This window comes from Euwallacea similis, chromosome 26 (assembly GCF_039881205.1).
Source record: "Euwallacea similis isolate ESF13 chromosome 26, ESF131.1, whole genome shotgun sequence".
Lineage (NCBI taxonomy): Eukaryota > Metazoa > Arthropoda > Insecta > Coleoptera > Curculionidae > Euwallacea > Euwallacea similis.
In genome coordinates this window covers 632,116-645,332 of record NC_089634.1, presented here as the reverse complement: position 1 = coordinate 645,332, position 13,217 = coordinate 632,116, and the positions used below count along the sequence as shown (strand labels likewise).

General features: G+C 36.9%; 1 protein-coding gene across 5 annotated transcripts; it reads right to left on the bottom strand.

The window, feature by feature from the left end:
- Nucleotides 1–1,703: 1,703 nt before the first annotated feature.
- LOC136417108 (uncharacterized) lies at nt 1,704–12,899 on the bottom strand. 5 transcript variants are annotated; one of them, XM_066402632.1, is made up of 7 exons: nt 12,710–12,899; nt 6,921–7,655; nt 6,432–6,866; nt 5,487–5,612; nt 4,774–4,888; nt 2,784–2,947; nt 1,704–2,240 (listed from the first exon to the last, which is right to left on the bottom strand). In XM_066402632.1, the coding sequence occupies exons 1-6, from the start codon at nt 12,776–12,778 to the stop codon at nt 2,784–2,786; spliced, it is 1,644 nt and encodes a 547-aa protein (XP_066258729.1). In that variant the 5' UTR covers nt 12,779–12,899; the 3' UTR covers nt 1,704–2,240. The 5 variants fall into 5 exon arrangements, with proteins under 5 accessions (XP_066258729.1, XP_066258726.1, XP_066258730.1 ...); XM_066402629.1 differs by having other exon boundaries at nt 2,788–2,947; XM_066402633.1 differs by having other exon boundaries at nt 2,788–2,947; nt 6,588–6,866.
- Nucleotides 12,900–13,217: the final 318 nt, after the last annotated feature.

Genomic DNA, 13,217 nt, shown 5'->3' with positions numbered 1-13,217 from the left:
TTGGGCATGTCTTTCTGAATCATGTCTGTACCCTCAAGTCCTGGATTAAGATTTTTTACATTTTCCCTTCTAAGGAGGATCAAAAACATGGCGTACTCTTCTCTTCCCTAATTGAATGAAATGACGGATATAAGTTTTACTTTAAATCTTGACCTTTACCATAAATTTACTAACAAATTCAACGATTATTCCTGGTTCTTCTTTATCATTCCATATAGTGTTAGCATAACTTCTTTTTTCTTGAAACTACTCTATAGCGTATCGCGATGGCGGTCGAACTGCTTCTTTGGGCCATCTTAGTGGTTTAATCATATCCAAAGAAGGACGAAATTTACATCCGAAAAATACTTATGATTAAAATTGATTATCCAGTTCATACACAGTGTCTTGCACAAGAAAGATTTAATTGTCTGCATCATTCGTTTTGCAAGGCCATTTAGTTGGGATATTGTAGGTGCACAAGGCAGATGTAAGATTTCAAGGTTCTCACACATCTTGGCGAACTTAGTACTAACGAATTGGGTTCCATGGTCAGTTTTAATAGTCTACGAGGTTCCAAATTGACTAAACAAAAAATTAAATACGATGCATACGATATCGTAATTAGTTTCGTGCCGTAGAATATGTCGAGTTTGGTGTGATCCCACAGTTGAGATGAGAAAAGTTTAGATCAACCTCCATTTGTAAGACTTGCTGGTAGGGCATCTGCTTGAACCAAATACTTCGAATTTTATGCATATTCAATATCATAGTTGTATCTCACTAGACATAGACCTCCATCTCTGAAAAATTTATATTTAATTAATCTTTGTATTAACGCTTGGAAGAATGCTATTAGAAATCTAAGATTTATCTGAAGAATAAAATATCATTCCCACGCAAATTTTTTAGTTCCACACACTTGTATGTGAATTGTTATTCTGAAACCAAATAAAAGAAAAAAAACATTATTCCTAGGCTAACTATATTAATAATATCTCCAGTCATCTAACAATTCTCAAAATATTAATCAATAACCCACAAAATGGCGTCGACCAGTCTCCGTGCGAAGCACATATAATTTATTTGAACGATCAACCATAAACATGCAAAATGTCCAGCCGTTATCGCCTCCCCGGTTGGCAGACTTAAGTCCACTCGATATATTATTACGTCTCCTGTATCCTGCGGGCGTTTCCAGGAACTGCAGCACGAAATTGTAATCAAGATCGTTGCATTTCTTTCGCTTTTTTTTCCTTGTTCGACTACACGAAAACACTCTTCGGTTCTTGTATACGCTTAGGAGTATTAGCAGTTTTATGCCTTGGTCATCTGGTCAAGCCAATAAGCACGGAATTTTATTGTTACTGCTGGGTTAATCAAACTATTAAACGGAGTTAATAGGAGACTTGTAAGTTGGCTTTTAGATTTGCAGTTGGTTAGAGAAAAATCGCGGTTTTGAATGGCTTTATTCAATTAATTTTATGCCTAGTTCTAGTGATCGTAAAACAGTGGGGATATGCGATATAAGTAATGTGTTTCACATGAAAAGTTAGTGCTGCAGGCTGATAGCATATATCCCGATCAATTTAGTTAAGAAAGAGTAAATTGGTTTCCCAGATATAAAGTATATATATTTGGAAGGAAGTTCGCTATCGATTTATGAGTAAGAATATCTTTGCTAATATTCAAATTATCCAAATTCACTCATTAAGAAGATGCAGTTTTCGCAGAGCACCTAAACCATAAGTTTATTGATTTAAAAAAAATGACATTTCACAATCTTTATACAGGAAATAAATAACTATATAGCAATAATAAAATACACACCACTCTAAATTAAATTTTAAAACTTTGGTATAAGTAAGTACGTAGCATGGTTTTTGGAACTTCTTTTTTAGTTTTTCCCAATTTTAGTCATGTTTAATTGTACTTATATAGAAATGCATGCGACAAAAGGCGTTGAACAACACTAGACACTGATTCGATTGGCATTACAATGAGTAAAATTATTTGGTCTCTTAACATCTCAGAGCACAAAACTCCGCCTTTGACTAACTTAAAGATCTAAATAGATATATAATCTATATATAAATTATATAAGCAATATACAAAAATACAAAAAAAATTCAGTTGGCATGTATCAGTGTAGTTCAGTCTCTTCTGTGGACTCTTCCACGTGGTATTGCACTTGGGGGGAACTCGAAGTGATCACACGGGTGTGGTCGCCGTCCGTCATTATTGGTTGGAGAGGGGCAACACTATAAGTTAAGAAAAACACTATAAGTTAAGAAAAGACAAGCAGATTGCAGGTAAAATATAAGGAGAGATCCATTAATCAAGTGGACGACTACAGGGTGTACGGTACAAAGAGACTACAGATTCTCTGCGAGAAAATATTATGATTCATTGTTCAAATATGACGTCGCAAACAATTCTTTAGTACAATCTACAGGGAGTTTCTTTTTCTGGGATCTTTATTATTGTAATTCATCGTTGAGTACTTTTTTAATCGTCTTTTTCCGGACACTCTGCATTAAACATCACAATCAGTATGTTCATAAATTTTTGCTAAATTTAATCATTTCGTTATACTTATTATTAGTATGTTTACAAATACGACTATAAACTTTAATTAAGTGCAATTCTAATATATTTTCAAAAAAGAAACGTTCTAAACATTTCTTCAACTTTCTTTAACTAAAAGCGTTCTTGTTCATGATTTACACTTTAACGAAATATTTGCTCACGTATTCCGTAAAATCCTATATCTTGGTGACAATCACAGAACCACATATACTCACTTACTTGGCCATTTGTCTGTTCAAATGGTCAGCGGTCTGTATTTGTCGATGATATTGAGGTGGGTATACTGTGGCTGCAGTGATGTTATGTGGCAGTTGGTACTGATCCATGGGTAGTTCTGGCTCTTGTGGTATGTTCGAATAGAACATTGCATGATTTGAAGCTGAAACATATTGTTAAGATGAGTTAAACCACGTTAGGTAGGTGAAGGTAAAGGTATTTTTTGTCCCAAAATTAAAAAGTGACGACTTTTCAATAAGTCTGAAGGGTCATTACTGATCCCATACCGCATTTCGGAGAATCACTTGATTTAAAGAAGACTCGGTGTAATTCGATTGTTGTAAGAAACATTTCTAATTAATTAAGTTTTTGTGCGAAACACATAAAACTCAAATCAACGTTTTTTGTTTTATTATTTTTGAGTGAAATCAAGTGTTTACTGCTTCTGTAGGGCAAAAGTACACGTTTCCATATCTATTAAAATGGACTAGAATTGAAGGTAGTGGTAGGATAATAATGTAGTAAACATAATAATTTTTTACTTCTGTAGCTTTCAAACTGAAGGCTCGTTTTCATAATGATGGTTTTTGTGATAGTGATAGGTGTAATAGAATGTGATAGTGATAGTAGTACAAAAAAATTCACACCATAGTGGCTACAGGACTGTTGGGACGACGCTATTACACTATCTCGCTTGTCTAAATATGTAGTTAAAACTATTCCTATGATAGCAATAGAACTATTTCACTTACTGTCACCATGTGCACAAGACAGAGTTATAGTTATCTTTAACGTGATACTTCTCTTTCTAACCGATAAAGATAAATTTTTTCTAACAAGTATTCCGGTGACTTTCGTTAAGGTACTTTGGGATATCGTGAAAATTAGCGTTTATGAAAATTTACACATTCAAATACATTCTGTGTGCCATGTTATTCATATATTATATAATAGTGTAAGTACATATGTTTGTATTTCAAAATCCGTATCGAGACAAGTGGGGACAAATATCAGCATATGTCTAACTTTCTTTAAATTTCTTATAAACATGAAACTTCTGTAATAATAACTTAGCAATTTTACTCTATAATAGCCGTAAGGCCTTTAGAAAAGTCTGGACGTAATGGTGAAGGTTTAATATCGAGAAGAGAGAGAGTCAATACTTCCGGACATCTCAGACATTCAAACTAGACTTACAATTTACAACGAACAATGAGTGAACACAAGGAAGAACTAAAAAAACTTTCTTTGTATATACAAGAGAGATAATGAGGATAATTGTAATGTTGGAATATACAAGTCACGAAAATTGCTGCATTTTTTGAAATTTCTATTGAAGAAACCAAACCTATAAATGCCAACAACCAAAGATGTTAGCTTTTATGAATTTTGCCAGTTGCTGTAAGTTAACAGTAATATCATTGTCATATCTGCAGAAGACGAAGATTTCATATCTAGCCTTGCAGCAATTATTGACAATATGGTGAATAAAAAGTTATCCAACCCAGTTTAACCTTTTATTCCGTGACTATGGATTCATTGTCAGTGAAATAAACCTATAAATAATTATAACACTGTAAGTTTTATATTAACACAATCTTAATCCATAACAATAAAACGATACGTGCCACAACTATTTACTTGGTTACAGCTTGTCGGGAATGAAGATTACTTTCTCAACCTTGATCATAATTATTTTAAATCGCAGTATTAGCCCCAATACGGGGGTTATAAAACATATTTTCCACATTTAGAAAAATATGTAATGCCGACAACTCTTATCTCCCCCGTCTATAACCGTTTTATTTACACAGCACTTGAATTTTATCTAGAAATGTTTAATCTTTTGGCAGCCATCGAATTATATGCCCCGCACGTAGGTCGTTATTCTAGGAAATTTTCGTTTTGGTCTCATCAATTTATACTTATTTATTAGATCATTATTGGTTTTGGAGCTGTAAAATTTTAGGCAAGAGCAGATATACTTACTTATACGTGGCTGCATGCCAGAAACTCCGGCCCCATTGTGGACGGATGCGCTGTTCTTTGGACGCCTTTTTCTCGTCTGAATGCCTTCCTTCCTCATGCTGGTCGGTCGATTCACCTAGAATTTGGAAATATGTCATCTTGGAGCTTCATAAGAGAATTCCACACGGTGGTTATCAACCTGCTAAAGACAGACTGTGTAGCTAGACTTGGTATAGACTGTAATCTAAGATATGCCCAATGTTTGTAGTGATACTGTATCTTAGTGTGATAATGCTGCTATATCAGTTTATCCATGGGGGTGATAATATGCAAAATCAATATATCTTTTTGATATAAGGCGCCATAACAACTAAAAAATCTCTGGTAAATATAAGATATCTCTTTTATCTGTTACGTTGGTCCTAAGATAATAGTCATTTAGTAGGTATCTCATCTATGGGAACATCAGTAGCAACTCGATATCTAAGTTTTTAAAATGCATCAGTTCAGCCCCAAGAAGAACCATGCCGCCGTATTTATTCACCAAAAAAGCAACGTCGAAGTTTCCTTTGTTTAACCGAAAATACGCGACAAGGCGTTTATTGATTAAAGGATTAAGACTATATGTTTGGTAATGCCTCGTAAATGCTCTCAGGTCAAGTGACGCAAACTGAGCATAAACAAATCTTGAGTACCAAAGCACATATTGCGAAATGGTGATTCAGAAAACTTACCCCATGTAATTTGAAATAGAGTCCGCAGGCGTTGCAAACAGGTTCTCCCTGGTTGTTTCTTCTCCATAGAGTGGTTGTGTGAGTTTTGCAATTGGCGCAGGACACTCCGTTTCGGCGATTATTGGGCTGAAATGGGGGTGGATTAGGATCTAATTTACAATCAGTGGGGGATAAGTTTGTGAGACAATTACATATTATTAGTAAGTTTGTTAAATCGGGCAAATATTCTCTTAACTCAAGGAATGCAGCCCAAAAAGAGATAATCACAAAACCGCATATGAAATTGTGACAAAAATGTGGCGTTATCTTTCATTCTCCTGGAGATGCTTCGAAATCGTTAACGGATAAGAAAAGAAAACAAAATCACTTTTTTCAAGAGTTTGGATCTGGGGCTGATCTTTTTTAAGGCTGCATAGTGCTGCATCAAGAAAAATTTGCAATTAGTGGGAAAATAGGATTGCATTTAAGAACATTATTTCAATGCGATATGATAATTCGTTATGATGGATCTCCTACAATAAAATAGACTCCAAATGAAGCGAGAAGTTTTCGTAAGTTTCTGTACTTTTATAATGTAATATGTGATGGTGATTATTTAACATGTAAAAAAAATCCGTTTGTTATCTGATCTATAGACCCCAGGACGTAAAAAATCCTGTTCTGATTCCTTGTCTTCAATTTATTGCAAGATGCGGAGGTCCAAAATACGCGTTATCAACCAAAGCAAATACGACCCATTTACCTTGGTTACACAAGTGTGATATTATCATATCGACCATGATAAAGCGGTACTCATTATCGTGCCAAGCCAAGATAAAATACCATCAGCGATGATCAATGTAGCCCAAGGTGTATACTACTTGACGTTGTGGCACAACTACCATATAAGTTTTAATTAACCCCAATTAACACGAACATCAACCCCACGGAGACACGAAGACTTACCGCCTGCGGTTTCTTGGTAGGCCTAATGGGCGGTCGGTTCACACCATTAATTTTGTTATAGAGACCGCACGCGTTGCACAGGTAGTGACCCGTACCGTCTCTGCGCCAAAGGGGTGTGACACTCGCGCCGCAATTAACGCACTCTTTGACTAGTACCTCTGATGATGGCCGTTGCCCGGCCGAAACGCCACCGCTCTCTTCAAGCCCCCCCGCACTCGACCAGTTGCCTATCGGGTAGTACTGCTGGGTACTGCTGTCCGCTTGATGGACACTAACATTTCCCGAAACTTGGTAATTTTGGTACGTTCCGGTATTGCCTGTGGTCCAAGAGTCCACACTGGTAGTTGCTGGGGTAATTTGGTAAGTTTGGCCATGAGGCGCGGTCAGAGTGATTTGGTTTAGCTGTTGCTCGTAGTTGTTCTGAAACCGCAAGTCCTGTGTGGCACTAAACTATAAGCACTTTTTATATCATAAACAATCAAAACTCACCTGTTGGTGGTACCGGGAAGACGCCAGTGTAGGATCGTTGTTTCTGACTAGCACATTATTGTTGATGTTGATGGGTGAGCTGTCGCCGCTGCTTCGGTCTAGTTGGTACTGCATGGAGCTGTATTGGTGCTGTTGCAAGTACTGCGACCCATCTGTAGGATACTGCCCATTATTTGGATATTGAGCAGTTTCTAAATTGGCGTAGTCAGCAGTAGTATCGATGCTGCTACTCTCTATTGTTACTGGCACCGTGGTTCCTTCAGAGTTGGTAATTTCCAGAGTGTAAATTTGCTGTTGCTGTTGAGGCGTCGAAGCGGGCACAAAAGTTTGTGGAAATCCTTCAGTTTCGGCCTCTGTAGTTACCACATAGTGCTCGGGTGGCGCGGCAGCTTCCTGACTGATCATCTCATACGAAACCACTTCGTGGCTGGTTTTATGAGTCTCTTCAGGACTCAGCTCTGTAGTGTTGACTATTTCTTCATTTTGCACTTCAAGAGTTTCCACGGTGGTTTCAATTTTGCCTGAGTTTGTCAATACGTGCCGTTTTATCACTGTGGGAGGCGACGTGGTACCTGGAAGAGCAACCACACCATCGACAGATCCCGGGGTTGGTTCCGCTTTAACTTCATCTTCGATTTTAACCCCGCTGTTTTCGTCAGTTTTGGCTACTTCTTCACTGACTTGTACCTCTTGGAGATGGGGAGAACCGGCCAATTCTTCTTTGGGTTCCATTTTCTGTAATAATCGAAAACTTTTAAGAACAATAACTTAGATATTTGTTTTGGTGTTAAGCGCAGTGGGTCAGGCAAGATGTCAGTTAGACGCCCAAAGTCTGTGTCAGGTTATTTGCTTCGCAAACTGGGATTTCTGGTGGAAGGTGCGAACACCTCATATCGGAAAGTATATCACAGGAAGATGTTTGAACAGCGTTTCCGTTTCCCGCGCGTGTCCGCGTGAGTATCAAAATTCTGGTTTAAACTTTAACTGGCCTTGACTGGTTTAAACACCGTACACGTATATTTGCTCTAGAAATTAGATCATCGTCTTTAGGGTGCGGAGGTACCTTGTCACAGTTTCAGTTATCGAATTTTTCGAAACGGTACATTTGCTACGTCATAACCAGACCCTATATGGTATATCCTCTCGCTCGTTTTTTACCGAACCCTGGTGGTGCCACATAGGCCATAAAACGCATTGCAGTATTTACACTCTTAGAGCCGCATAGATTTATTATATTTGCGCAAATTTATTTTTAAAGGTGGTTAATTGCGCATAATACAATAAAATCGTTTTCCTCCAAGCTCTTACGAAACAGTGAAAAAGTGATGGTATGACACACCGGTTTATTGCATCTCTAAAGCCTGACGGCAAATTGTATCATGGAACATTTTTATTGTGTACAGTTATATTATTTGAAGAGGTTTTAAAGTACTGAATATTCTCCATACCACTTAAAATGTGTTGTTTGTTCACGTTGTTGTCTCGGCAAATAACGCAATGTAACAAGTTAAGTTATTTTGTCACATACATTCATCAGAGCAATATAATAACTTAGTCCAGGATCGATTTATCGACTAAGCAACATTTGATTGATTATTGAATTTTATTATATCTCAGAAATAGAATGATACGTGGTGGACGAGCCGAAATTGCCAACCAAGAATGTGAAAAGATCTTGCAGCATCCACGCACATTCGACCGTAATATTTGTAATTTGATTTTAAACCAATATCTGGTGATAATCTGGAAATTTGCAAACAATGCCTGGGATTCACAGTATTGTAATGTAGATTATCGTGTTTTATCTTGCAGCAGCAGGCAATATTAGTAGAAGATAAAATGGATGCCAACAAACACACTTTTGCCAATTGGGTGATATTGTATAAGATGATGTTGACATTTTCGTGTGATATAATAATGATTTCCATCAGAGTGAACGAACATCAGTCAATTTTCTTAAGCTTAACTGAAGGGCAACTGTTGAACAAAACGGAGAGAGCTGAAGGAGCAGGTGATTGATTTAGGTGATTATCAATTAATTATACTTGTCGCATTGACGAAACCCAAAACGTTTCCATGGATGATTCATAAAGAAGAAGGCAGAAACGACGGAAATATCGATTACAGGGATAATTTATATTGATACATATATCCTATCTATATAAAAAATAATCGCAAATACGAACCGCGTCATTTTCGGCCAGAAAATGTACTTTTAAGGTAAAAAGTTGGAAGAAATCTAAAGATGACACACATTAAATTCCCAAAATTTGCGAAATTGTAGATGATCGCCTCATGAACTGAAAAATGGGTGATCACATAAACCTTCAAGTGATTATAGATGCTATCTAGAAGGGTTTTGCAGCCACCTTAGTAAGGTTGTTTGGAAGATAAGATATCGTAAATTGCACTTTTAATAGAAGAAAAAAAGCGTAATGAGATTGACTAGGGAGGTCACAGTGCGATATAAGTAATCATAATAAAGATACGAGAACAGGTTCATAATTTGTACTGTATGAGAATTTATGTAAATAAAGAAAGGAAGGGAAAAAAATTGTTGCAAATTTTTTGGATTTTCAGATTACTACTAAGTAGGAAATAATAGAAGCAGTAGAAGACAAAGTTACGCAAAGACATGTTGGAACGACTTTAGAGTTTTACACATATCATCCTATTGAGGCTGACTTTGGATTAGACATCAGAGATCTAAATGAAATTCCGGACAGAAAACAACATTTCGAGACTTGAATTGCAGAATAAAAATTAAATACTATGCTTTCTCTGTTGGTTCCGCGATCTTTGTGTTTCTGTGAAATTAATTCGAACTACAAAAATACCTAAAACAAGGCAGCATAGTCATTTACGTAAATTTTGCGAAAAGTTATATTTTACCGCACGCTGATTGCGGTTAACGAACGGCGAGGAGTGCAGTGTGGTTAGCAATACCGTGAAGTATAAGAGACACTTTCGTATTTATTAGGTGCAATACGCACTATTTTGCCTGCGTGTGAACATACGACAACTTTGTTGTCTTCTATAGGTTTAATTAAACATCAGCGGGTGGTAAAATTCTATTTGCAGACGAATGATAATCCGCAATCATATTTGATGCTAGTACTTCCTTAAACAAGTAAAGCACTACTTTCAGTCCGTAAATGCACGTGGTGTAAACCAAAGTAAATACTGCTCAGAGACACTATGATGCAAATCAATCGAATTGTAATGAATATCGCAGGAAATATCGCAATCCAGAGCAATGCAAAGACACCAAATACGCAAGTACGCAAATGTTGCTCAAATTTAGGTACCCACAGAGTCTAAAAAGGCATAACTCGGGGAAAAGTACTTATTTAATAAAGTGTCTATACGAGATGTCCGAAAATAACGTCGAAATATTTTGGGAGGTGATTCTAGAGATTGAAATAATAAAAAAAGTTCTCATAAAAATACCTCAAAAATTGCTTCTTAAAGGGGCTAGAACCCCTCAAAGAGGGAACTTTGAATATTATACTTTCGAAACGGTTTGCGCTAAAATTTTGAAATTCGGTTTACTTTAATAAGTTGAAACGGTAAAACTTTTTTGTGTTAAACGTGTATAGAAATAATTTCGGTATTCTGTCGCTTCAGCTAGAAACGTAATCTGAGCGCTTTTAACTAGCCGAAAAGTGTACATTACAGCAGAAAATGCTAGAGTCGAAGTAGTATCAAGAAAATAAACCTTCTTATCTCAAAGGTACCACCACCAACAACCTCTTTCGACAACATCAACTTCTTCCGTTATACCGAACCGGACCGATCTAATCTAGCGCACAGACTTACCCAAAATCGTGTTAGAACCCAGGTACCGCACGCACTGATATACCAACTTACTACCTTACCTAATCTATATATCTGTACTGCAGAACAAACTCAAACCAAATGTGATTTAAGTGTAATTCCTCTGTCTCAGGTGGGCTGTTGCGTACCTACATACGCGGGCTGACAGCGCCATCTCACACAACAAATACATCCGATTGCACAAAATGGCCGACTAAAGTACCCATTTGCTCGCGACCGCGTGGTTCCCGACTTTTCGCATCACTCTTTGAAGGGAGATTCCTTAATAAATATTTTAATAGCTAGACACTCTCTACTATCTATCCACAACCTTAACCTTACCTTTAATGAAGCAGATATACAACCAGTATCTCGGTATAATAAAGTTATTATCAAAATATTGTCAACATTCTAATCTACTATCTGCCACCCCAAAGAACCTGTTTGACTTTTTAATCAGTGTCGGTTCAGTGTTTCTGAGGCAAACACTAACGATATTATCGCTTTTTGAATGGAAATGTAACGGTTTTTTAAGTTATTTAAAAAGTTTTGCAATTCAAAAGTGTTCAAATAAGTGATTTGTTCATATACGTTTACCCCATCGATGTTTGATGAAAGTGGTTCCACTTGGGTACTTAATTCGAGTAAGAAGATATACCTATAAGTTTCCTATGCAAAGCTCCACCCTAAATTCTCGAATCAACAAGTTTATATAAATATACTTTATAAACCTAAAGACGACTTTTGGCCCCTAAAAATATAAAAAAATGCGAATTTCCAAAATCACTTATCTACCAAAAACTCATCTGAAGTGCTTTCAAAAACGGATTTGAGAATCGAATATCGCCGCGAGTAGTAATTGCAGAATTTTGCCGCATATCAATTTCTATGATATTTGTAAAAATTCCTATATCTGCTTTTACATGGATGCACTGCTTAAAAAAACTAAATTTTGCTTCTCCATAGATACCTGAAACTCCAAGCCGTATTAAAGTGCAAGAAGTTTTTAAAAGTTAAGAAGAGTTACACCTAAGTATAGAGGCAGTAAATGCAATTGTTGTACATGGGGTGGCAACGTTGTGATTTGCTTTTGTTTAAAGTCTCCACAATTATAAAAGCGATATTATCTCCGAAACGGTTAGAGTTCTTTTCGATTTACGGTTTTCAATATTGTTAAATGCTGCGTTGCTTTCATAATTTTTAAAATATTTCTAATGTAACTCTGTGTTGATGTTAACAAAATAGTTTTCTGCGGTAGCCACCCATGTATAAATAGACATGTTATTTAAATTCAAATTAAAAAAAGGTTTTTCCATAGAGATTCATTCTGTATTCGTAGTTTTAGTTTGGAACTGCTAATTACAGGGTCGGCTTTAGCAAGTCTAACGCCCTGGGCGAAATTTTTATCATCGTCCCCCATCCCCAAGAAATCGCCGACCAGAAAAGCCCTTTGTCTAATCTCGCCTCCATAAGACCGATACTGATTAAGTGTATATTGGCTTTAGTCATATACTGTAAAGTTTATACATTTTCTGGCTGTTAGCGTACTTCGCTTCTTTAGGGAACAAAATATTTTTTCTTTTATATGTATTCGGCTTGAAAACTCAACAAACAGCACTTCCAAGCACGAAATTTTCCTCCAAAGTCACCTTATCTCTTGTTTGATTTGGCTGATAATAATTGCACAAAACCGACCCGTTTTCCAGCTGTTTACACAATAAGCGACGTTATAACAATTCCAACGACCTGGTCCCACCTTTCAACTCTTTCTAGAGCTATAACGTGACGTGGCCCTGATCTGGACTGATGTTAGATATAAGTGACTATCTCCGATTATCTGCTGTTTTTCAGTAATCATTCGAAGATATAGTAATCTTTAGCCAACATGAATGCTTGATATGATTAGTCGAAGGTGGGACTTTAAAGAGGCTGTCCGTGTGTTAGCTCTATGTAATAGAGAAAAGGGTACTTACCGCAACTACTTCTTCAGCGTAGTCTTCGCTCTTTGGTACCAGCACCGCACCTTCTTCAGTAGCTGCCATCCTAAATAACCGATTTCAGGTTTATGCGTTACGAGGCCCGTAAGTAAAATGGCAGTACGATCGAGGGCTGACGTAGTTCTATTGTATTTAAATCAGCTATCGACTGATTGGTATCGGTGAGGTGTTTGCACAAGTGCAGTGAGGGAGGTGGCAGTGTGGATCCAGGGGCGGTTCCAAATCGCTCTTATTTGCGGGATTAAATTGTGACTAACGTGCGTGATAATCGCGCTGTTCTCAGGCAAGCATTGCAGTACGGCGAAATTTTATGGCACCTTTTAATGCTACTAACATCGAAATATATAGAAGGGAACTGGTTGGGAGAGTGAGAAAGAAGACGATTGGAAGAAAGAACTTGAATACGAAAATTTTGGATAATGAAATGAGGTCTTACGAAAACGCTTGAGTGAAGAGAGAAAACCAGAAACGTGGAACAAAACAA

What these genes read in the sequence shown, in the direction of transcription:
- LOC136417108 (XM_066402629.1), bottom strand. Translation starts at nt 12,778, where the DNA reads ATGGCAGCTACTGAAGAAGGTGCGGTGCTGGTACCAAAGAGCGAAGAC. An exon ending in ACGCTGAAGAAGTAGTTGCG is followed by an intron (nt 7,656 to 12,709) that starts GTAAGTACCCTT and finishes CGATTATTACAG; the next exon opens with AAAATGGAACCCAAAGAAGA. An exon ending in TTGAACAGACAAATGGCCAA is followed by an intron (nt 2,241 to 2,787) that starts GTAAGTGAGTAT and finishes CTTAACTTATAG; the next exon opens with TGTTGCCCCTCTCCAACCAA.